Genomic DNA, 26,382 nt, shown 5'->3' on the forward strand with positions numbered 1-26,382 from the left:
TGGGGGGAGGTGTATCTTGCTGTACAGATTCCTACTTTAAGCTTTGTTCACTATCTTATTTGTACTGCTTCTGTGTACATTGTATTGTTTGTAAGTAATCACCCCCTATAGTGCAAGGTTATAGCCTCTTGATGCACTTCCGTCCCTGGGTGTGGGGGGAGGTGGGCCTAGAGACCTTTTTGCTTACTGGGGTGGGCAGTCTGTTTGAGAACTTCAAGAGTGAAGCAGGAAGATTGAACCTCTGGGAGAAACTGGGTCTCAGAGAGAAACTGGATATGTTTTTATCGCTTACCGGACTATATTTGTGTTACTGGACTAATTTTACCCTCTGTATTGTGGATTATTTGATGGTCATTCTGGATTGCTTGGAATAAATATGCTTTGGATTGCTCACTCATCTCTTGCTCTGTTGATCATATATATATATATCATATATATTGATATGGGAGAAGGACTCCGTGACAACTGGTGGCAGCGGAGGGATCAACAGGGCGCAGCCTAATGGAGATCAACCCACAGAGTGAGTACAGAAACTGGACTGCATCCAGTCTAAAGGAGAGAGCCAGAGATCTGGGCCTGAGCTACCAGGGACTGAGTAAAGAAGCCTTAATTGATCTACTGGTGGATGCAAGCCAGTCCACCTCCTCCCAGATGTCTGACGGATAAACACTGGGGACAGGGACCCCTGCCCCAAAAAGCCAGTGGGTGGTGTGGTATGAAGAAGAAATGGCAGCTCTTGGCCTCGGTGTATCTCAGCAGTATAAGGAGGAGACTGCTCACCGAGCACAGAGGAGACAAGAAGCAATGGAGTCCAACAGAATCAAAATGTGAGTTGGAGCGTAAACCCAGCAATCCAGGAGCCTTGATGGATTACCCGGGCAGACTTCAAGCCATTTGATGAGGCTTCTGGACATGTGGAAGGGTTATTCAAGGAATTTGAGCAGCAGTGTGTCATGATGGAGGTTCCCCACTCTGGCTGGATGTGTTTGTTGGTGGGACTCCTGAATGGAAGCCTGGCAGAGGCTTATCGCACCATTGACTTACAGCAGAACTGGGATTACAACATTGTAAAGCGGACTATCCTGGATTACCATGCCATCACCCCAGACTCACATAGGGCACAGTTCTGAGACCTCCCATGCACTACGGGGGGATCGTTTAGGATGTATGCCCATAAGATGTCCCAGGATGTCGGAGATGGCTGGAAGCGGAAGACGCCTTCACTGTGGAAGACGTTATACAGGTATTTCTTATAGAACAATTTCTTTACAAGTGTCCCTCAGAAATACGGGAGTGGGTCAGAGAGCGCACACCGTGCACCTTGGATAGAGCTGCTGCCCTGGCTGATGAGGCCCTTACTATCTGACCACAATGGAGCGGGCTTCTGGACAATAAGACACAGTCTGCTCCTGCTCTTTGGCCCTCTCCAGTTATATCTGCCCCTACAACCAGCCACAGGCTGATGACAACCACTACTCACAATCCTGGGCCCCAACAGTTACGTCCACACCCTGGGGGATCACAGAGAGGAGATGTTATGGGTGCGGACAACCTGGGCACCTCCAATCCAGTTGTCCCACAAGAACTCGGAGGGAGCCCCACACACGTCCATCTCATCCAGTACATTTTGTGCATTCCATCCCGCCTGAGAAAGAGTTACCACCATCTCCACCAGAGTGTACTGCTGACCCCTGCACCATAGATGCCTCTGTTGGAGTGTATGGACTTCAGCCTTTGTCGCCAGGTTCTCCTATTTCCTTCTCCAGAATGCACCTTAAAAGGAGTACGACGCAGAGGAAATGTTATCGATGTAGGCCGCCTGGGCATCTGCAAAAACTTGTCCTGCTGGTTGATTGAGGAATGACTTTGCACCATATCGACCTGTTTGTTCTCTACAGCCAAATACAATAGGGGAAGAGGTTTCACCTCTTCAACTTGACTTGCCCAATGACTCAGACACTCATGGTTGACCACTAGGGGTTTATGGGGTGCGAGCCACAGCCCCGGGTTCCTCTTGCCATCAAAGTAAGCACTTACAGTAGGTTGTGCTGGATGGACAGAGTCATTGGATTTTGTGACTCCGGGACATTTCTCACAATAGCTGATCCCCGAGAAGTTCGGCCAGAGGCGATACATCATGGACCAGGGATTGTTATTGAATTGGTTGGAGGACAAAGGAGAAATATCCCAAAGGTGACTGTACATCTGGACTTTGGCTTTGGGGTCAAGCAATTTGTGGTTGGGGTGATGAGCGGCCTGCCTGCATATATTCTCCTAGGAAATGATGTGGGAGATCTACAATGCCGATTTGTGGGTGCAGGAATCACAGTTTGAGTGAAGGAGGACACAAAGGGAAGCTTGTAGTTCCAACCCTTCCGCTTTACAAGGTATTATCTATAGCTTCTCCAGCCAATACAAGCATGGAAGTCAACACCAGAACACTGATGGACTGTTCCGGCAAGAAGAACCATAGACTATTCACAGCTGAGCAACATGGACTTAAGTGAGGTGGCCAGAGGTCTGTGTAGACCTCATGGCATACTCACTTATTCAGAAGAAGGGAGAGGTTGTGATGGTGGGATATGGGGGGAGCTGTATCTTGCTGTCAGATTCCTATTTTAAGCTTGGTTCACTGTCTTATTTGTACTGCTTCTGTGTACATTGTATTGTTTGTAAGTAATCACCCTCTATATTGCAAGGTTATAGCCTCTTGAGGCGCTTCCGTCCCTGGGTGTCGGGGGAGGTGGGTCTAGAGACCTTTTTGCTTACCTGGGGTGGGCAGTCTGTTTGAGAACTTCAAGAGTGAAGCAGGAAGATTGAACCTCTGGGAGAAACTGGCTTCTCAGAGAGAAACTGGACATTTATTTATCGCTTACCGGACTATATTTGTGTTACTGGACTAATTTTAACAGTCCAGTAAATTAAATACTGGATTTAATTTACTGGATTAACCTCGGTTTTGTGCATTATTTGATGGTCATTCTGGATTGCTTGGAAAAAATATGCTTTGGATTGCTCACTCATCTCTCGCTCTGTTAATTGTGTGATATGGGAAAAGGACCCCGTAACAGAGATCAATGAGGACAAGATGTTTTGCTCATTCATTGTGATGCCATATGGCATATTAAGAATTTGAAGTTTCCTTTTCCCAAAATTAACTAAAGATTATGTTGGTGACAGACATCCATGACTGAATGCCATCTGATAACAAACAGCCAAGACAGCTCTATATCTAAAGGGTACTTTACACGCTGCGACATCGCTAGCGATTGCTAGCGATGTTGCGAGCGATAGCACCCGCCCCCGTTGTTCGTGCGTCATTTGGTGATCACTGCCGTAGCGAACAATATCGCTACGGCAGCGTCACACGCACATACCTGTTCAGCGATGTCGCTGTGACCGCCGAACAATCCCTCCTTCAAGGGGGAGGGGCGGAGATGAGCGGCCGGAACATGCCACCCACCTCCTTCCTTCCTCATTGCCAGTGGACGCAGGTAAGGAGATGTTCAGCGTTCCTGCAATGTCACACATAGCGATGTGTGCTGCCGCAGGAACGACGAACAACCAGCGGCATGCACCACCAATGATATTATGAAAAGGAGCGACATGTCAACGATCGACGATTTTTGACGTTTTTGCAATCGTTGATCATCGCTCCTAGCTGTCACATGCTGCGATGTCGCTAACAACGCCGGATATATCATTAGCGATGTTGCAGCGTGTAAAGCACCCTTAAGGCTATGTGCACTGTTGAGTATTTGGTGCAGAAATTTTCTGCATCAAATCTGTACCTTCTGGCAGTGAAACTGCCTAAAAAAAGCATGCATTTTTGGTGCGTTTTTTTACCATGCGTTTTTCTAAATGAAGTCAATGGGTAGAGGGGCTAAAAAAGTCAGGCAAAAAAGCACCAAGAATTGACAGGCTGCAGATAATTTTCTGCACCAAATCTGCAAGGAACAAAAAGCGATGTGTGCACAGCACTTCAAAATTCTCATTGACTTTGCTGGCATAGCTGGCATGGAGAGAGACATGCAGATGTGTGCCAAGTCTGCAACAGATCTGCATAAAAACTGCATGAAAGACGCACTGTGTGCACACAGCCTAAGGGGTACTTTGCACGCTGCGACATTGCTAGCCGATTGCAGCGATGCCGAGTGTGATAGTCCCTGCCCCCGTCGCAGATGCGATATCTTGTGATAGCTGCCGTAGCGAATATTATCGCTACGGCAGCTTCACACGCACTTACCTGCCCTGCGACGTCGCTTTGGCCGACGACCCGCCTCCTTCTTAAGGGGGCGGGTCGTGCGGCGTCACAGTGATGTCACACGGCAGGCGGCCAATAGAAGCGGAGGGGCGGAGATGAGCGGGACGTAAACATCCCGCCCACCTCCTTCCTTCCTCATTGCAGGCGGAACCCAGGTAAGGAGATGTTCCTCGCTCCTGTGGCTTCATACACAGCGATATGTGATGCCGCAGGAACGAGGAACAACATCGTACCTATCGCTGCAGCGAAATTATGGAAATGACCGACACTACACCGATCATACGATAACAACGCTTTTGCGCTCGTTAATCGTATGTAAAAGGATTCACATACTGCGATGTCGACAGCGACGCCGGATGTGCGTCACTTTCAATTTGACCCCACCGACATCGCACCTGCGATGTCGCAACGTGCAAAGTACCCCTTAGTGTCTAATAAACAGACTTGCAGATCCCTGGTCCAGCAGTCCTGTGAACCCACTGATATCACTAGAGCTCCTTCAGGTTAGTAATGTAACACATCATACATGACGTCACGTCAGTCCCAGTAAGGCCCGTTTCACACGTCAGTGAAAAACAGTGACGTTTTTCACTGGCGTGTAAAACACGCACATGTCCCTGCGTGTGCCGTGCATCATGGCACATGTGGGTTGTCTAAGTGCAATCCGGGCTCCGTTCTCCGTGGCCCGTGATTGCACTTAGAAATCAACTCACCTGTGCCCGCTCCCGCTCTCCGTGGTGCTGAATCCTCCCGCGGTGCAGCATCCGGCCGGCGCTGACCCCTGCAGCAGCTGCTTCCGGGTCGGCTGTGTCGCGCATAATGAATATGCGCGACAGTAATCAGCCGGTTTAGAAGCAGCCGGCAGAACGGGCTGCAGAGAGCGCGGCTGAAGCCGGGTGAGTTAAAATGTTTATTATTTTAAATGCACGTTTTTTTCTGGCACATGTTAATCAATGAGGCAGCTCCCATCTGCTATTTTTTTCTCAGTCCAAATCGGACTGAGAAAAAAATCGCAGTATGCTGCGTTTTGGTGAGTTTCTCGCACGAGTCACTCCAATGCAAGTCTATGGGTGCGTGAAAAAAAACGGATGTCACACGGACGGCACATACACAATCCTAGTGACATCCGTTTTTCTCAATACATTTCACGCATGTAGCAGAGAACAATGTAAATGCTTCTGTGCATAACATTATATGAGTAGCAGCTGCTGAGGGTAAAAACTGATTGCACACTGACAGCATACTGACAGCACACTGATGAAAAGTGAACCAAAATTGTCTGACTTTCTAGCATGAGAATCAGACCGATTTTACACTCGCAAGTGTGATTCCAGCCTAACTGTCCTTTTAGCCACTAAGGGGCACTATCTCTGCACTCTCAGTGCTGATCATGTTATCCTGGATGCCACAAGTGCTCATATCCTGTGATGTCACGTCAACTTCTGAACTCTGGAAGTTGACGTATCACAAACACATGACCTTGTCTTACTTAGACTTGGGGACGTCACCCTGATTGACTCAGCTGTGGGTGAGGTTTCACCACAACTCCCAGCCCAGCAGCCAGGGTGGGCAGGGAGCAGAGAGTGTCGGGTCTGGAGATGATCTGCTCCTGTGAGGAGATGATCTCACCAAAGTGGGAACAGGCCTCCTCCAGTGCAAACCCGATAAGAATATGAGAATGAGGTTTCCTTCTTTTTTGATATAGGACTAAGTGTGAGTGGTCTGAGAATATATTTTAGGGGCAAAAACATGAATTATGTTAGTGCATGGGGGCTGAGTGTTGTATTGTTGCCAAGGGAAAGGGTTGTTGCTTCTTATATAGGGCTGCTTTATGGGATGGGAAGCTTGCGTATGAAAGGGCTTGACATGACTTGAATGGGTTTGCATATTGTGGGGGTTGTACGGAGAATGAAATGATGCTGCATGCTGAGGGAGCTGTGTAGAGAATGGGGTGATGTGGCATGCTGTGGGGCTGTGCGAAGTATGGGGTGATGCTGCACATTGGGGGGCTGTGTGGAAAATGGGGTGATGCTGAATGCTGGGAGTGCTGGGCGGAGAAAGAGGTGATGCTGCATGCTGGGGGGCTGTGCAGAGAAGGGGGTGAGGCTGCATGCTGGGAGGCTGTGCACAGAATGGGGAGATACTGCATGCTGGATGCCTGTGTAGAGAAGGTGGTGATACTACATGCTTGGGGGGCTGTGCAGAGAATGGGGTGATGCTGCATGCTGGGGAGCTGTGTGGTAAAGAAGGGGAGGCTGCATGCTGAGAGGCTTTGTGGAGAATGGGGTGATGCTGCATGCTGAGGGACTGTGCACAGAATGCGGTGATGCTGCATGCCGGGGGGCTGTGTAGAGAAAGAGGAGATGCTACATGCTTTGGGCGGCTGTGTACAGAATGAGGTGATGCTGCATGCTGGAGAGCTGTGTGGAGAAGGGGGTGATGCTGCATGCAGAGGGGCTGTGTGGAGAAGGAGGTGATGCTGCATTCAGAGGGGCTGTGTGGAGAAGGGGGTGATGTTGCATGCAGAGGGGCTGTGTGGAGAAGGGGGTGATGTTGCATGCAGAGGGGCTGTGTGGAGAAGGGGGTGGTGATGCTGCATGCTGGGGGACTGTGCACAGAATGGGGTGATGCTGCATGCTAGAGAGCTGTGTGGAAAAGAGGGTGATGCTGCATGCAGAAGGGCTGTGTGTAGAAGGGAGTGATGCTGCATGCTGGGGGACTGTGCACAGAATGGGGTGATGCTGCACTCTGGGGAGCTGTGTAGAGAAAGAGGAGATGCTACGTGCTTGTGGGACTGTGCACAAAATGGGGTGATGCTGCATGCAGAGGGGCTGTGTGAAGAAGGAAGTGATGCTGCATGCTGGGGGCTGCGGGAAGAAGGCGATGATGATGTATGCTGAGGGGCAGTGTGGAGAATAGGGTGATGCACATTTCTAGGTTGCTGCAAAGTGAAGGGGTGATGCTGCATGCTCGGGAGAGAAAGAGAGAGATTTTGTAAAAATAACATGGATGTCAGTGGGTATAATACCGCTGCTAAACCAGACAAATAATTCTCATGCTGCAGATTTTTTCTGCAACGAAATCTGCAGCAAAACCTCACAGAAAATAAATGTACCGTGTGCTCAGCAAATCAAAAATGCAATTGACTTACATGGTTTCAAGTCAGGCATGAGAATTTCAATGCAGATTTCAAAACAACCGTGTCAAAAAACGCAGCGTGTGCACTGGGCCTTATAGTGACATACCTTACTATGCATCTAATGTCTACATGTGTGGCATGCCCCAGAGAGTAAATCTAATGCCATCATGTGTGATACATTCCAGAGATGTGGATCTAATGCCATCATGTGTGATAAGCCCCAGAATGTGTATCTAATGTCAATCACATTACATCACTTCTCACTTAGAAGTGGATGGAGTAGGGTCACACATTACAGCACTGTCCTCATAGAAGTACATTTAGCAGTGTTACACATTACACCAGTGCGCTCATAGAAGTAGGCAGCGCTGTAACACACATTACACTAGTGCGCTCATAGAAGATGGAGTTGCATCTTAACATAGTAGTAGAAAATGACATAACAGCACATCCAAGATTTGCATCTTACATTACACTAGTGTAGTTGTCGCGGGCGGAGGAGGGGACGCCGTGCCCTCCCTACTGCTCGGGTCCGGCTGCTGCCGCTGCTCGGTGGCTCGAGCGATGGGCCGGATCCCGGGGGCTCGAGCGGCGTTCCTCGCCCGTGAGTGAAAGGGGAATTGGTGTTTTGGGATAGTTTATTGTCTGTGACGCCACCCACGGTTGTGGTGATTTGTTGACACCACCGCTGCTCCGTATGGGGATCCCGGGAGTGGTGGTATGGGGCAGCTAGATGTGAGTCCTCCCCTCCGTGGGTAGGGGGGTTGGTTGTCCCGGGGCCCAGTGATGAGGTGAGTGATGCAGGGCCTGGTGGGGTGCAGGGACGCGGGGGCAGCTCTGTGCCTTGCGGCACTGTGGTACTCACTCAGCCTGAGACGATGACACAGTTCTCGGTAAAACACATGGCTGGAAAGACGGTTCCCACGGACGGCTGCACTTGCTTTCCCCAGTAGGTGACGGTGACGGTCCCTTTTTCCTGCACCTAAGATGATGATGGTTGCGATGGGTTCCCACCGGTAACCCGCTCCCCGGCTTGGATATGGGCCGGAGGAGCCCTACTTTGCCCGCAGGCGCTGGCCCTGAGAAACTGGTGCCCTGGCGGTGGCGGTGTCTCTCCGTTACGGTTGGACTGTTGCCTTCAATCGGGACTTGGTTGTTAGGAGACAGACGTCCCCTTCACTGACGGATTTGGCAAATTATAGCGACTCCTAGCCTTGCCGGGATCCGAAAGGCCCCTGCCCTGGTGCTGACTGTTCTTCGTATACTGCTCCAGACCGCCGGGTCACCACCCGTCCGCGGTCCTTCCAGCAACCTCCAAGCAGTCACCCCTGCGGACTATCACCGCCGTCTGCTGACCTTGCTGTCACTGTCCGGGGCACACACCCGGAACAACTTCAGGCTTTACTACTCTCACTTTTTTTGTCACTTCAGCTTTTCTCCTTAGCTCCACTACTACTTCCTTCCACTTCACTCCCCTAGCTTGAACTCCTCCTCAAACTCTAGTCTGGCTTCAACTTCAACTCCTTCCACTTCCTCCTCCAAACTCTATCTGCCTGGTTCTCCCGCCTCCAGGGCTGTGAACTCCTCGGTGGGCGGAGCCAACCGCCTGGCCCACCCCCTGGTGTGGACATCAGCCCCTGGAGGAAGGCAACAAGGATTTTAGGTTAGCCTTGGTGTTCCTAACTGGGGTGTAGGGTGTGGTGGTGTTATGACCTGTGACCCCTGGCTTGCCCAGGGCGTCACATAGTCATAGAAGTAGATAGAGCTGTGTCACACATTACACCAGTGCGCTCACAGAAATGTACGAAGCGGGGGTCACACATTACACCACTGCTCCTGTAGAAGAGGAAAGATCATTCTCACACATTACAGACAGCGTATCTAATCCCATCCTGTGTGATACACTATCTGATTCCAGCATATTTTCCACTTCATGTTTCTATCTGATACTAACAGAATCTGCGCTGCCATCCATCCTCGGTGACAATGTCCACATCTCAGTGTCATTTTGTGGTCACCAATAAAATGGCACCACACTGTGATCCTAAACTTCATCCTCCCTTATTGTGACACCCTGGCCAATCAGGTCGTCACAAAGGTGCAGTGAAATCTGCCTTTCTGCATGGTACCCGCTCCTCCTTGGTTACGGGTCCTGTCAGTTTGGTGTTGCTACCAACAGGTGTACATAAATCCTGAGGAACAATCTTCACCACACCCACCAACCACCCATTGGGCAGCCTGAGGGGAAAAGGGCCACCCAGATGGGGGGATTGAAGAGGGAGGGCAGAGATGTCAGTAGTAGTAGTTGAGTTGAGTAGAGTTGAGCAGTGAGACAGCGGTGACAGTACAGGTCACACTGTGGAGCTGGGCTCCTGTACCCGTCCCAGGTGCCAGACGTTGGCCTGGCCAGAAGAAGCTGGAACTCCGGTCGCAGGGGGTAGTGACAGGAGGTACGGTGCTGCTACAGAGAGCAGGTCGGCTGCCTTGTGCTACAACCGGGCAGGGGCCAGGGCATGACGGGGTACGCGGACCCTAGGCTGGGAAGTAGCCCAGTAATTCACCCGACGGGAACGGGGTCTTCAGGAACCGTTCCCGTCCGCTCCAGAATTGGGGTAATAGCGCAACGAGGAGGATAGGACTTCCCAAAATCGTACAGAAAATCCCAAGCGTGAACCCTGAGAGCAGGCTCACCTTGCTAGCCACGCAGGTGAGCAGGACCCGAGTAGTCTTAGGCGAAAGGGATCCACCAAGTTACACACAGTCCCAAGGGACAAGGCTTCAAACCAACCAGCAACACCAAAGGGGCACGGACCCAGCGTACTCGAACAAGGGAAGCAGAGCATTTCAAGAGTTTGGTTTACCTGGGCATCAGTGACTTTGGACTGTGTGAGTACCCGATATCCCTTCCCCAGACGGGTTCCCCACTCCATCCTACAACCGGGCCCCGGGACTCCAAACCACCTACATCCTGCTGCTTCAAAATAGTCACCGGGCTCCCCAATAGCAGCGGTGGTCTCTCCCATTACCACGCACCATGGGTGGCGTCACAAACATTATCCCATTCACCACCCCAAAACACATCTCCCCCCCTTTTTATTTCCGAGGTGTCCGCGCGACCCCGCTTCGGATCCGGAGACCCCTCGAGCCACTGCGGATCCGGGTCCGAGTAGCCCGTCGGGTGTCGCGGGGAGCGGCACATTATCCTTTGCAAATGCTCAAAAGGGGTTGTTAAACACCTTCCATAATAAAAAAAAAATGAGGCAACTGTGAATTATTTTAAGCTAAAGAAACCATATACATTTTTTTACTGTAATTATCATTTTCAAGTTTACAGTGAATGCAGCTGATTTTTTCATATAAAAAAAACAAGCTATAACCTCTGTGGCATATTATTTATACAGGAGTCTACATCTTTACACATAACATAATAATGGCTCTAAAGTACATTCTTCCCTTATGCTCTAAATTCACATTATTCATGATAATGAAGGGACATTTAAAATTATCCCCATCCATTCCAGTCATCACTTTGATAACTGTGTATTGTGATGCAGGGAGGGCTTCGTACCTCTGTGGACGACAATGCGTTAGAATCAGCTATGTAATGGGACATAGACTGGCGACCATTATGGTGGTTATCAGGGTCAATGTAAGCGGCAGCATAACCACTGCATCTGTTCACTATATGGGGCTATGTAAGGCCTCCTTCACACATCTGTATAAAACACATACGTTAAACACTGGCACACTTGTTTTCAGTGCTTTTCCAGTATTTATAAGGAAAGATTTAAATTACCAAGTTTCTTCTATAGTTTGCAATGTTAAAGGGAACCGGTCACCAGATTTGGGCCTATAAGCTGCAGCCACCACCAGTGGGCTCCTATATACAGCATTTTAACATGCTGTATATAAGAGCCTAGGCCGCTGTGTAGAATGTAAAAATCACTTTATAATACTCACCTAAGGGGCGGTGTGGTGCAGACTGGTCGGATGGGTCTCTCCATTCTTCGGTAACGGCGCCTCCTCTTTCGGCTATTTCTGTCATCCTTCTTCTGAAGCCTGGGTGCATGACGCGTCCAATGTCATTCACACAAGCCGACACTGGGGTCCTGCGCAGGCGCACTTTGATTTGACTGAGCAGGGCAATCAAAGTATTGTAGTATAGTTTGATTTTGCCCTGTTCAGGCAAATCAAAGTATTGTAGTGGGCCTGCGTGGGACCTCAATGCCGGCTAGCGTGTATGACGTAGGACGTGACATGCACCCAAATTATACACAAATTCTACACTTATGCTATCCATGAGCTGTACATGTTTACTTGGACCCATAGAATTGTATTGGTCCTTGTCATCTGTTCTGCCTTAAAAAAATGGACATGTTTCTGTGTGCTACATACGGGCACATGGTCTGTAATTTCTTGTTTGTTTATTGTAATTTATATTGCTCAGAAATCCAATTGACATTTGTCCCCAGCTTCTGTCACTCACTGTAAGGCCCCCTTCACACGCACGTGAAAAACACGTGCGTGTCTTACGTTCCGTTTTTCGGGTCCCTTTTCCGTATTTTATGTCCGTTTCTCCAGTATGTGTAACATCCGTGTGATGGCGTATGCTAGCCGTGTGTGCGTGTGATACGTACGTGTAATGTCTGTGTGTTGTCCGTGTGAAATGTTCCATCTGTGATGCACAATGACGTTGCTACATACCTGCTGACAGCAGACAGCGACGCGCGATGAGAATGAACTCGGGTGAACTTCACCCGACTTCATTGTCATACCGCAGCTCTGTCTGTGTCGCGTACTGATTAGTGGTCACCCGTGAAGAACTCACCGGTGACCGCTAATCCCCTGAGTGACTGAAGTGAGCAGCGCAATTAGCGCTGCCGTCACTCAGGTTACCCGTGGCTAGCTGGAGTCCTCCGCCCGAGACCGCAACTCACCTGTGACTTCATCGCTGATCGCTCAGCTCACTTCAGTCACTCGGGAGACTTGCTGTCATAGTTGGAGGATCCAGCGGTGGCCGCGAGTGACCTGAGTGTCATCATTGCTGATCGCGCTTCTCACCTCAGTTGCTGCATGGAGCTGACAGGAGCGGTGGTGTTCTACTGCAGCTCCTCTCACCTTCATGTAGCAGAGCTGAGAGCGTCATGGGACCTCCGTGGATTACGCCTGGGGGGGGTTTCGGGGCTTAATAAAGTGGTGAGCGAGGGTGTTTTTTATTATTTCAAATAAAGGATTTTTCGTTGTGTGTGTTTATTTTTCTTTAACTTACAGGTTAATCATGGAAGGTATCTCGGGGAGACGCCTGTCATGATTAATCTTGGACTTAGTGGCAGCTATGGGCTGCTGCCATTAACTCCTTATTACCCCGTTTGCCACCGCACAAGGGCAATTCGGGATGAGCCGGGTACAGTCCCGGGACTGTCGCATCTAATGGATGCGGCAATTCCGGGCGGCTGCTGGTTGATATTGTTAGGCTGGGGGGGCTCCCCATAACGTGGAGCTCCCCATCCTGAGAATACCAGCCTTCAGCTGTGTGGCTTTACCCTGGCTGGTATCAAAATTGGGGGGGGACAGCACACCATTTTTTCTTAATTATTTATTTTTTTACTGCTAGATATTGACACGCCCACCGGCAGCTGTGATTACTTGCAGTGAGACAGCTGTCACTCAGCGTGGGGGTGTGTCTCACTGCAACCAATCATAGGCGCCGGTGGGAGGTGAAAGCAGGGAATACGAGATTGAATAATGAGCGGCCGGCTTTTTCAAAATAGTAAAAGCCGCCGGAGTTTTTTTAACAGCTGTACAGCACCGGGGAACGGTGAGTATGAGAGAGGGGGGAGACTGACCGACAGACAAAGAGAGAGAGACAGACAAGAGAGAGAGACCGACCGACGGACTGAGGGAGATTAACTGACATACACAGAAAAAAAAGATTGACCGATATCGCTTCAAAAAAGCCCAAAACGTACACGGACCATACGGAGATGCATCCGTGTCACATACGTGTGCTCACAGACCCATAGACTTTCATTGGGTGTGTGTGTGCGTGTTCCGTGCAGAAAATGGACATGCATCCGTGTAATACGGATGCACATACGTATCCCGCACACGGACACACGGACTTATGGAAAAACGCACGTGTAACTCCAAACATTGAATAACATTGGAATACGTATGTCCGTGTCTCCGGTACATACGGAAATGGAGCAATCACGTACCGGAGACACGTGCGTGTGAAGGGGGCCTAAGGGGAATAGTCCACTGATTATGTATGTTTCAGCATTGGAGATGTCTTGGAACATAATGTTATCCTTCTTGAGTCCACCCAGGTAACGGGTGCTTCATTGCACAGCACACCTTAGCTACTTCAACCATCCAAAATGAGATTTCATTCACAGGGATACCAACCTAGAATAAAAGCTGTTAGTCACAAGATGTCAATTAATTTGGCTTATAAGCCATATGCTTCCATTAGCCAAAACTGTGAATTACCATAGTAAAGTTCATGTATAGGGTGTCAGAGGTAGAAGTCATATACAAATGGTGTTACAAAAAATCAGGATAAGGGAGACATTTACATTTCACACACTTCATTAGACAATTGAAAATATTGGGATTTTGAAATGGTTAATATGTCAGCAAAAGTAAATACACATGAATTAATCTTAATATTTCTATACAAAATTTTACACATAAATTACAGCAGATGATCTTTACTATACCTCCCTTTATATGTTGTGCCATGGAATCTGACCTACAGGGCATTTCCCAAGCACATCCCCTTGGTGGGTTCTCTTTGGGGTGACCACCCCATTACCATTACATGATCAATAGTTTTCTTGTAAATACACTAGAGCCATTTCTCCTGGCCCACTCACTGACTTTCTGAGACTTAGAGATTACTAAAATTTCTATTCAAAGCAATAGACTTGAATTACTGCAGCCTATGTTCACCATGGACACAACCGTGGAGAAGCCACCTCCATAACAGCTATAGTAACTGCTATGACACTTAGGATATTAGTGACCCTTGGCTACACTCATGTTATAAGTATATTCTATGTAGTAGTAATGCAGTTTAAATGTCAAAAGTCCACAGTTTCCACACATCCTTAGCACATACAGTTACCTGCTGCACTCTGTTTTTTTATATAGGGCAACTTGCACTTATTCTTCCTTGTGTCACTATATTAGGATGTGCTGGTCATTTTTTTTTATTCTAGGCCATCTGTCATCACTTTTAACTCTTATCTATGTCCTCAGAACATAGACAGTACATAGAGGATGGAGTGAGGTGGAATTGATGCAAATTTGCACATACACTATAACTGCAAAACAAGTATACGCAGAAGTTTTTGTTTCAATGACTCTGCATTTACATGTTTTCTGAGCTCCCATTACCATAGTTGCTACATAGTGATGTTATGGGGCACTGAATGGGGCACTATTAGTGTGTGACACAAATATGTAAATCACACAATATATGCTGTTACTTTTATTTTTTTATATATATATATATATATATATAAATATATATATATATATATATATATATAGTACATAGGAAAAGTGAGTACATCCGTTACATTTTCACAAATATTTTATTATATCTTTTCATAGGACAACACTGAAGATATGACATTTTGATAAATTGTAAATTAGTCAGTGTCTAGCTTGTATAAGGGTGCCTGCACACGATCAGTGTTTGTAGCATTTTGGATACAGCATATTTTTACTGCATATAAAGTGCTGCATTGTACAATACAACCACAGCGGATGGGATTTCTAGAAAAATCTTATGCCCACTGTGCATGTTTGGCTGCAACAGAAATTGACCTGTGGTATGAATTTCCAAGCCACATGCATGTAAATTCTTTGCTGCGGAGTCTCAAGCGTTCTCCATAGCAAGAACACAAGCGAGAGATCTCAGCACCCCGAACCGTGATCATGGGTACAGGTAGCTGCGGTCTCCTGTGCAGGAGACTCGCAGCCCCGCAGGTCAGGACCCGTCGCCTCCAGAACGCAGCGGTTCCTGATCATGGGCACGTGCCCTAACATTGTAAATTTAGTGTGCCCTCTAAATTGCTCAACAAACAGCCATTAATGTCAAAACTGCTGGTAACAAAAGTGAGTACACACCTAGTGAAAATGGCCAAATTTTACCCAATCAGCAATTTTCTGTCCCCGGTGTAACTAGTTTACAAGGTTTCAAGTGTGAATGGGAAGCAGGTGTGATAAATTTGGGGTTATCGCTCACACACTTTCATACTGGTCACTGGAAGATCATCATGACACTTTATGGCAAAGAATCTCCAACTCCATTGACCATTGTTTTGGAGTGGAAGAGGATTACAATGCCAACCTGTGAAGCTCTAGTGAACTCTATACCCAAGAGAGTTAAGACAATGCTTGAAAATAACGGTGGCCACACAAGATATTGACACTTTGGCCACAAGTTGCCCATTGTCACTGAGGAGTGTACTTACTTTTGTTGCCAGCAGTTTAGACATTAATAGCTGTTAGAGGGCACGCCACATTTACACTGTTATACAAGCTGTACACTGACCACTTTACATTGTACCAAAGGGTTATAACTTCAGTGTTGTCCCACTGTGTGTATGTATGGGTGTATACACACACACACAGACACATACACACACTGTATGTATACATGTATAAGCAATTGTAATCAGTAATTGAACTATTATATGCACTTTGGCAGTTGATCCTTGTTGTGTCGGATTTGTCCGCGCTCTGAATGATAATCTGTTTAAGTCTTTGTACATTGCAACCTTTTGCATAAGTCCTTGCTTGCAATACATCCAAATGTTGGTGATTTCTGAAGGAATAACTAATTCTCTATTTTTGCAAAGGAAAATAACTGTTTCTAACAACTAAATAGTATACTATAGTGAATCTGGTCAATGAATTAATCTACTAGTGAATTCTTTATGAGATGTAGAGGACATCTGTTAGCAACTGTTAAGATACCAGAAATGAGATTTGGTATTATCTTATTATATGTAAAAAATGATATATGCTGTAAATACTGTATAAAAATGTTATAAATAGCCATTCATCCTCCTCCCATCAGCCCAGGTAGTAAAGACCAGCAATAAGGCATGAATTGCAAAGTCTCATTTATAACGCCAAATTTTCAAAGCGGAAAAACTGAAACAAATATAAACAATACAAACTGCACCAATTGTACTCTGTGTGAATGACGCTGGACACATTATAACCGTGCACTACTCTGTTTTTAGCAATTTTTAAGAGCAAACAAGAAAATCATAAAATCCAGAAGTTTCGAAAATAAAAGCTCAAGTCACCCTCAAAATCTCCAGGATAACTATCAACCCAAAAATGATGAGACACGTGTCTGCTGAGGTGCACAAGCAGCCGGGGTACCTCAGTGTATGCAGACACAACCGCCAGATGTGTAAGCATTAGATGAAAAGAAAGGTTTAATCCGGATGGGACACGTGCTGATCGCCTCTTAAAAGCTTGCTGCTCTGGTAGCTCCGTGCTTCCCTTGGCTGATCTGATTGTATGCTGGGGGAGAGGGAGGAGTAGGGAATCCTGACAACACGTGCACTCAGGTCACAGAAACGCTTCTTTCTTATATAAACCAGGATCAACACGTAATGGTATCATTGTTCCCTCTAAGCTTTACACTCTGGAAATGATAGTGTTAAATATGAACGATGACGCTGTCTGTCATATCAGCTACTCAAGAAGAATTAGACGTATTGTTAATATACTTGCATGGACCGCAGTTAGTCTACAAGTGAGTGCAACAAGAGTATCATAATCTCTGGTATTAGAAAAGTTTGCATCAACCTGAAAAAAAAGATCATCTTTACACTATGATGCCTGCATTGCATTATGCATGGAGGACACATTTATAACGCAATGGCTAGTTGGCTCAGTGGTTAGCACTGCACTTTTAGGGTGCTGGATTCAAATCTCACCCAGGACAACATCTGCAAGGAGTTTGTTTGTTCTCTTTGTGTTTGCATGGGCTTCCTCTGGTTACTTAGGTTTCCTCCCACATAAAAATACTGATAGGGAATTTAGATTGTGAGCCTCAATGGGGACAGTGATAATCACATCTGTAAAGTGCTATACAAGTGAGTAAAACAAATACATTTTGCCCTAGGATCACTTATATTCTTCAATAAAACTGTCTACTTTTGGAAATTTTTCAAACATGAATAGTAGTAAAACTATAATTTCTCTATAAAATGATTATTTCATTAAACAAGACGTCAGCTCACCAGTTCACCATCATAGCCGCGTTGTTTTCAGAAATAAATGGTAATTCTCCCCTGACTTGTAGAAGGAGCAGCAGAGAGAAAAGGCAAAGGATGCAGTAAAACATGTCTTGAGTATCCAAGTGAGGTGAGAGCCAAGAAAAGTTAGGCGTTGTGCCCTTGTTGCCCTGGTGCTGATTCCTGTGCCCAGAGCTGGTGAGTGCTGTGTGCCCGGTGCAGTGGGTATTGCAGCCCACGCACAGTCCATCTGGGCAGGGAGGATTCTGATTGCCGGATGCATGACAAAGAGCAGGACACAGATTGTAACCAGGGATTAGTAAAATACAGAAATCCGATTTTGCACAGGGAAAGCATCAGTCATCAATGGATTTTCTAGACCTCATCATGCTCTCAGTAATCACTTTTCTACGTTGTGACTTCTCATTTGTTGTTGTGTTCCCTGTGTCCAGGATTGTTTTCAATGTATTTATGTAATTTGGACCAGCCATGTTACGATGTATCTCTCATTCCTTCCTAGGTGAATACACAGTGATGACTGCACATTTCCATTTAAAAAGAAAAATTGGCTATTTCGTTATCCAGACCTATCTGCCCTGTATAATGACCGTCATATTATCCCAGGTGTCATTTTGGTTAAACAGAGAATCTGTTCCTGCTCGGACAGTATTTGGTAAGTGTAAAGTCATCCTTAGGATTGTATAGGAACTCGCTCTTGTGGGTGCACGATATATATTCCAGTGTATATAATTGTGCTTCTCATTAACTTCTCCTTTGTAGATAAAGCAGACCTATCAGTTCATAATGGCTCACCATCTGGGAGCAATCTCTAATACTACAAGGATTATGGTGTTAGAGGATAGACGTTTTCTTTTAGAAAAAGCAACAACAAAATACAGCATTTCTTTATTATCCCTAATTGAAGATAGGGCATGTTGTAAAAAAATGCTGTTACACAAGGGCACTAAAATTACACCAAAATCATGTTAGATGTACATATATTTAAACAAAGAATTATAGATCCCATTCCTCTGCTATTTCTCTGGAAAATGCATGTAGAAAATTGCATCCCATGTTAATTTATTGATGGAGAATAGCGTGACTGTGATCTAAAAAATGACCATTTCATGATTTTTTTAAAAAAACTAAAATAGTTTAACAGGCATAATTCTCAGATAGCAGTGCTTTGAATACTGTTGAATAGATACTGCTACTAAAAATAAAGTATTGAATAAAGAATTGACTAGATGCTTCTACTAAAAATAAATAAATTAATAAATAAACAATGTGTATCTTTGCAATTATAGAAAGTAGTTTTACTTCTTGTAAAGGCAAAGTAGATGATTGACAGATAGTTAATAAAATAAAATACTTAAACATTGATGTAATTCTAAAACCTAAGCTGAATAGTCCAAAAAGGCAAATAGCAGATAATGTATATAGAAAGGTATCCAAATGGAAAATGGAGACATAAGTGAGTGCTCTATTGCACTCGACCCCATTTAAGACAATACTGCAGCTCAGATCTGCAAGTTTTTCTGATTGTCTGCAAGAGCCATGTCATTCGCACCCATATAAGTCTATGGGTGCGAGAGAAACATTGGACTGCACTCGGATGTCATTCAATTGCAGTGTGATATATGCACAGGCTGACAATGGGGGAGATGGAGTGGTTAACCCCTCCTTCTCCTCCGCAGCTGTGATGTGATCTCAGGATCAGATCACAGGCGCATGACACTCGGAACACGCTCGCAGCACAGCCTGAGCCGAGGTTTATTAGCATATTGTATCTGATACTTTTGCATCAGAAGGAATACGCAAGTGTGACTCTGCTTTTCTTAAAAATATGGTTGGGAAAGGAAAGGCTTAAGGTGCATTTACCGAGACAGATATATCAACAATGGATTCACAATCCCTTTAATGAGAGGCAATTATCCCCTGACCATGTCCTCTAAAAAGGACTCATACCAGGAATAATGCAGAAATAGAGTAGTTACACATACATTGGTAAACAAAAAATGCTAAAGAAAAACAATGTATTGTCAAACTCAGAAACAGGTGTATAGTGATGTTAGAGCCAAACATATGTAGGACAGTTTAAGCACCATGGATCTGTAATGCTGCACACTCTATATACAGTATAGCATATGAATATCATAGAAATCATAGAAATAAATGCATACTACTAGGCAGACATAGAATGAATAAGGCTTAATATTGTAACACTCATACAGGCATCCCCATGCTGTCCTGCCCTCCTCCCCTGGCAGAGATGCCGCCACTCTAACCTTCTCCGCCTCCCTATGGTGATTGCTCCATCTCCAATTCCTGTTGATATCTCCCAGGGCCAGCGCACGCTGCACAGGCCTCCCGGGAGTGCCCACAGGGTGCGGGCAAGGACATGCTCCTTTCCTTAAGGGGCCAGTATGTCCTGACCCGGAAGTGCCTCCAGGCATGGCTGAGAGTCCCCAGGTATTTAAGTCACCTGCCCCTTAAGGCAGATGCCTGGCCAACAAGTTCTATATGTTGCTAGTTCTCAGGTCCTTTTGTGTGCTGTTGTTACTGTACTGTGTGCTGTTGCTGATTCCTATCTGTGTTTCAGTTCATGACCAGTCCACTGCTTCAAATATTCATGCCATCTCCTTACATGACATCCGCTGCTGCTGCAAGTATGCACTCCAGCCGCTACTAATATACCTGCTGCTGCTGCAAATATTCACGCCAGACATTCCTATGATACCAGCTGCTGTTGTTGCAACTGCCCATATCAGCAGCTGCAACTGCATCCATCCATCCATCCCAGCCGAATCAATGAGACCGGCTGCTGCTGCTTCAACCGTCAGAGAATGTAAGTGTTCATACTCCTGTGGCTAACAGTCACAGCATCAGTCTTCCTTAGTGGCACCTGGTCTCACACCTGCAGCGCAACACCCTCACCATCAGAGGTTCTGGTGAAAAACAAATGTGTTTTCATAGTCAAGCCACTATAGGTTATATTTGTGCTGTGGCCTAGTGTGTCTGCAAATCTCTTTCTCACCCTGCGAGCAGTACAGTTTGCCCAGGTGATGGATCCCGCTGGTCTCAGTGACGCTCTATTCACGAGTCCGCAGCAAGAGGTGGTTCAGCAACATGAGCAAGAGGACTGGATGCTGACTCATTTTTGATCACTGGATTCCGCTTTCAAGCCATGCCCCTGTCCGAGGCTGTCCAGTTCATCACCAAGCAAGTTGTCCTTCGGGTGGTAATGCTACATACGAAGAAAATCGCCTTTTACATGTTACCAGAAATGCTAGAAATGGCTCATCCTCTGTTACGGTTCTTGCTGAGACTTCAGAGGCATGAACTGGTTTTGGACTGGAGATCCAGAAAGGTACTCAGGTGGGGTCACACCTGCCATGAAAGTTGTTTTGTTTCCATGCAACCTGCTTGGCAGCCTGTTAGACCCTCTAATCTTCAGGAGCTGCCATCCGCCAATAAGCCTACGTGAATATCTCCGACAAAAAGGAGAGTAAGATGCTGCCACCACATAGGCCATATGACTGTCCTATTGACCTCCTTGCCAGTTCCACTCCTCCTCATAGTGATATCTATCCTCTGTCTCCGGCTGAGACCCAAGTCATGTCCAGGTATATTAAGGAGTATCTGACAATAGGATTTGTCCAAAAGGCCTCCTAACCAGCCTAAGCCAGATTCTTCTTTGTAAAGAAAAAGGACAGGTCTTTTGAGCTATGGATCGACTATAGATATCGGAGTCCAATTACTGTAAAGAATAAATACCCGCTGCAGCTTAAACCAGAATTGTTCGGCCGGGTCTGAGGTTCCAGGATTTTCTCCAAATACAAAGTGCATGGTGCATACAACCTTGCCCAGATACGGTTGGATGATGAATGGAAGACAGCCTTGAATAACCGTGACCGCCACTATGGGTATTGAGTAATGACATTTGGGTTCAGCAATGCTCCAACAGTGTTCCCGTAATTCATCAACCTATATATTCTGAGATCTGCTCTACTCATGCATGGTAGTGTACCTGAACGACATCTTAGGGGTACTTTGCACACTGCGACATCGCTAGCTGATTGTAGTGATGCTGAGCGCGATAGTCCCCGCCCCCATCGCAGATGCGATATCTTGTGATAGCTGCCGTAGCAAACATTATCACTACGGCAGCTTCACACACACTTACCTGCCCTGCGTCGTCGCTCTGGCCGGCAACCTGCCTCCTTCCTAAGGGGGCGGGTCGTGTGGCGTCATAGCGACGTCACACAGCAGGCAGCCAATAGAAGCGGAGGGGCGGAGATGAGCGGGATGTAAACATCCCGCCCACCTCCTTCCTTGCTCATTGCAGGCGGGACGCAGGTAAGGAGATGTTCCTCGCACTTACGGCTTCATACACACCGATGTGTGGTGCCGCAGGAACGAGGAACAACATCGTACCTGTCACTGCAGCAAAATTATGGAAATCACTAAGTAACCCCGCAAGGAAATTACTAGAATGCCATAATGTCATAAACAACAATTTTTATTAAACACTTTTCTAAAAAATGACAATTTTACTTTCGGCTCAATAGGACAGTGTAAACCACAAGTGAGTCCCTCCTAACATGGGAGGGGTAGGTGCGGACACGGTCAGACCATCGGTATCGGACAGATATTAAATGGAATAATCATATAGATGATGTTTACATGGCCCACCACGTGGTCCATGGAACCCCATGGGATAGACCCATATATTCATAGAGTATTCTATCCTACCCGGATCCAGACCACATAGTTATAAGGGGGCCAAACAAGTATACAGACCTGACCGATGGGCTGACACGTGCAACCGCAGCCACCACGCCTCAACGCGTTTCACTGGTGCTTCTTCGGGAGGCAGGTGTACTGTGAGAATATTAAGGGGTCTATTTATACCCCTAAGTGATTAAAGAGCGCAGGCCGAACATGTGTTTTGCCGGCGCGGGCGCCGCCATGCTATGTGGATAAACCGGAAATGACCCGGCACTAGTTCCGGTCGTAGCGTGGAGCCGTCAGTCACGGGGGCCATGGCAATGCGATGCCACAGACACCGCGCATGCGCAGCCACACGCCACCCGACCGTACTAAAGTGCCAGGGATCCACTGCAGGGCTTTGCCGCGCTCCACATGTATAACGCTCAGATAGCATTTTAAAATAGGGATATTAACAGTAATATATAATAACAAGCCGTACCTCATAGATTAGGAGGCGCCCCATATATAAGTAATTTTACAGAACGTTAGAATTGGTCAATTAACACATATATGAATTTTCAACATGTCCTATTTATATATAGGAGGAGTTTTGAGCGATTATCATAATATATTTGGGCCAGAACGTGGATATATAAATCATAACGTGGAGAGGCACATATATAATATATTATAGCCCATCCATATATATACACCCACAGATGTTATTAAGCTAGGGTAAACTAGCGATATAAAGTCCATACCAGCAAAATGCCAGTAATGTACATGTTACCAAGCTGGAATAATTCAGCGATCTTCAATCCATGCAAACAATGTGTTGATAGCACTTGTGTTATAAGGCTGGAAGAACCCAGCACTCCGTAGTCCACTCCAGCAGTCCGCTGGTAACATAGGGCGTAATAGAAATAAACGAACACCAATAGTCCTCAAATTATGTTCCATAATTCAATATGCCAGCCTCCTGCTTATCCAGTCAGAAGACAATTTTTTCCCCTTTTTTTCTGGTCCAAGATCCCATGTGCAGCCATCCTAAACGACTCCTCCCTTACGTATAGATAACAAATATTTAGGCTCTACAAACTCAATAGAGAGAAAAGAAAAATATTAGTACACCTTAAAGCAACCCAATATCAATCACTCATTAACCAGATGTTATTGTAAGAAGGTCATTAAAATATAAAAAATAAAAACAATTAATGATGCGAACGTCTCCTGAACAAGGGTCAGCGTTTTATCTTAGAGAAAGGCATTAAAACCAAAATTCTCGTTTAGCCCGCCTGTAGATACCGTGCCCAACCGGTATATCCATCGGCTCTCAAGCCGAGCCAGGGATTTTCCTATATCCCCACCCCGTATATCGATGTTAATCTGGTCTATTGCCTTGACCAGAAGGAGTCGGTAATCAGAGTTATGAAACTCCTTAAAATGGCGGGGGATAGTTTTAAGTTTTTCGTCATCAGAGGCCTCCTTCGAATTTTTAATATCACGCACATGTTCCCCTACCCGGGTTTTAAGTTCCCGGGTGGTCATGCCGATGTAAAACAAATTACAGGGGCATGAGGCCTGATAGATGACTGCTTTAGAAGTACAACTAAGGTATAACCTAATGTCATACTCCTTATCATCCCTGGTACCCCTAAAGGTCTTGGCCTTACGCATATTTGCGCATGCCTTACACAGGCCACAAGGGTAGAATCCTACAGTTCCAGATGTTATTCTGCCACTATACCCTGCTCGATAGTGACTATGCACAAGATGATCCTTGATATTCCTCGCCCTGTGTGCAGTCATAAGGGGAAGCGATGATAAGCTTCTATTCAAAATAGGGTCGGTCTTAAGAATGTCCCAGTGTCTCCTAAGTATCCCTCCTATATCTCTCCAACGATTATTGTATGTTGTAATTAATCATACTTTATTTTCTTTTTGAGATCTGGGTACAGAATAATTGGGATACAAAACTCCTCCTATATATATAGAGGACATGTTGAAAATTCATATATGTGTTAATTGACCAATTCTAACGTTCTGTAAAATTACTTATATATGGGGCGCCTCCTATAATCTATGAGGTACGGCTTGTTATTATATATTACTGTTAATATCCCTATTTTAAAGTGCTATCTGAGCGTTATACATGTGGAGCGCGGCGAAGCCCTGCAGTGGATCCCCGGCACTTTAGTACGGTCGGGTGGCGTGTGGCTGCGCATGCGCGGTGTCTGTGGCATCGCGTTGCCATGGCCCCCGTGACTGACGGCTCCACGCTACGACCGGAACTAGTGCCGGGTCATTTCCGGTTTATCCACATTGCATGGCGGCGCCCGCGCCGGCAAAACACATGTTCGGCCTGCGCTCTTTAATCACTTAGGGGTATAAATAGACCCCTTAATATTCTCACAGTACACCTGCCTCCCGAAGAAGCAGCAGTGAAATGCGTTGAGGCGTGGTGGCTGCGGTTGCACGTGTCAGCCCATCGGTCAGGTCTGTATACTTGTTTGGCCCCCTTATAACTATGTGGTCCGGATCCGGGTAGGACTTTGCCGGTCATGGAACTTATGGGTGAGCGGTGGGGCTGGATATCACTACTGTAACGCCATTTGGGCAATAGATTTTGGATCCTTGCAGTGGTGATGCCCTCCCCCACAGCCTCAGATTGATCCATGCCTTGGATACAGTCTTTGCTATTGAAAAGAATACTATAAATTCTAGCTATTATTTAATCTTGGCTTACCAATTGAGAACATGGTGGCCTTCTGAATATATTTACATTGGCTGGAGACTTTATATTCTATTTCCGCATTTGCGATGGTGCTATATGTGAATGTTTTCAGGAATACTCTATGAATATATGGGTCTATCCCATGGGGTTCCATGGACCACGTGGTGGGCCATGTAAACATCATCTATATGATTATTCCGTTTAATATCTGTCCGATACCGATGGTCTGACCGTGTCCGCACCTACCCCTCCCATGTTAGGAGGGACTCACTTGTGGTTTACACTGTCCTATTGAGCCGAAAGTAAAATTGTCATTTTTTAGAAAAGTGTTTAATAAAAATTGTTGTTTATGACATTATGGCATTCTAGTAATTTCCTTGCGGGGTTACTTAGTGTTTTCTATGATTAAAATGCCGTCTGGTGGATATTAAGATGTGGTATCTGTGGTTTATTAAAATTATGGAAATGACCGACACTACACAGATCACTGATTTACGACGCTTTTGCGATCGTACTGGCGCCGGATGTGCGTCACTTTCGGTTTGACCCCGACGACATCGCAGTAGCGGTGTCGCAACGTGCAAAGTACCCCTCAGAGTTTTCTCTTGCTCACCATGCAAGCATTTCAAATTTGCATAAATAGATATGCAAACATGCATGCAGATTTATAATTGGACAAAAGTATAAATCCATAACACATTATGAAAGCCTATCCCTTGAGACATTATGGACCAGAGTAACCAAGAGGACAACTGGGGAGGGGGCACACAAGTAGTTTGACACATGTTTCGCCACACTGGGCTTCCTATGAAGAACAGAATACTTAAGTCCATAATAAATAAAGATATTGACCGAAGTCATCTGCATCAACATACCGTATTTTTCGGACTATAAGATGCGACGCACTTTTTTTCCCCCAAATGTTGGGGGTAAGTTGGGGGGGTGTCTTATAGTCTGAATGTAAAGCTGCGGGGAATGAGGGTGCTGCAGTGGAGCGGGTCATCGGCGGCACAAGCAGGCTGTAGCAGTGCCTATCGTGACTACGCGGGCCCGTTCATTTGATATGCACGCCCATTATCTCTCAGCGCTGAAGCCGGTGCTGACAGGTGGGCGGGATGATGGGCGGGGGTGCATGCATAGTAAACAATTGGCCCACATGATCACCTCTGGCAACTACAGCCTGTAGAGATCATGTGTGGCTGTATTCACTGCCCCCTGCGCATCATCATCAGCGCGGGGGACAGTGAATAAGTACGGTATA

At 46.3% G+C, this 26,382-nt stretch overlaps 1 protein-coding gene across 1 annotated transcript in view; it reads left to right on the forward strand.

The window, feature by feature from the left end:
* The window catches only part of GABRA5 (gamma-aminobutyric acid type A receptor subunit alpha5), a 435,463-nt gene that overhangs the window by 281,441 nt on the left and 127,640 nt on the right, over positions 1 to 26,382 (forward strand). Inside the window, exon 8 of the mRNA XM_075336610.1 lies at positions 18,195 to 18,347. Within this exon, the coding sequence (XP_075192725.1) occupies positions 18,195 to 18,347 (153 nt within the window). The remainder of the gene's footprint in view (positions 1 to 18,194; positions 18,348 to 26,382) is intronic.

This window comes from Anomaloglossus baeobatrachus, chromosome 2 (genome assembly GCF_048569485.1).
Source record: "Anomaloglossus baeobatrachus isolate aAnoBae1 chromosome 2, aAnoBae1.hap1, whole genome shotgun sequence".
Classification (NCBI taxonomy): domain Eukaryota; kingdom Metazoa; phylum Chordata; class Amphibia; order Anura; family Aromobatidae; genus Anomaloglossus; species Anomaloglossus baeobatrachus.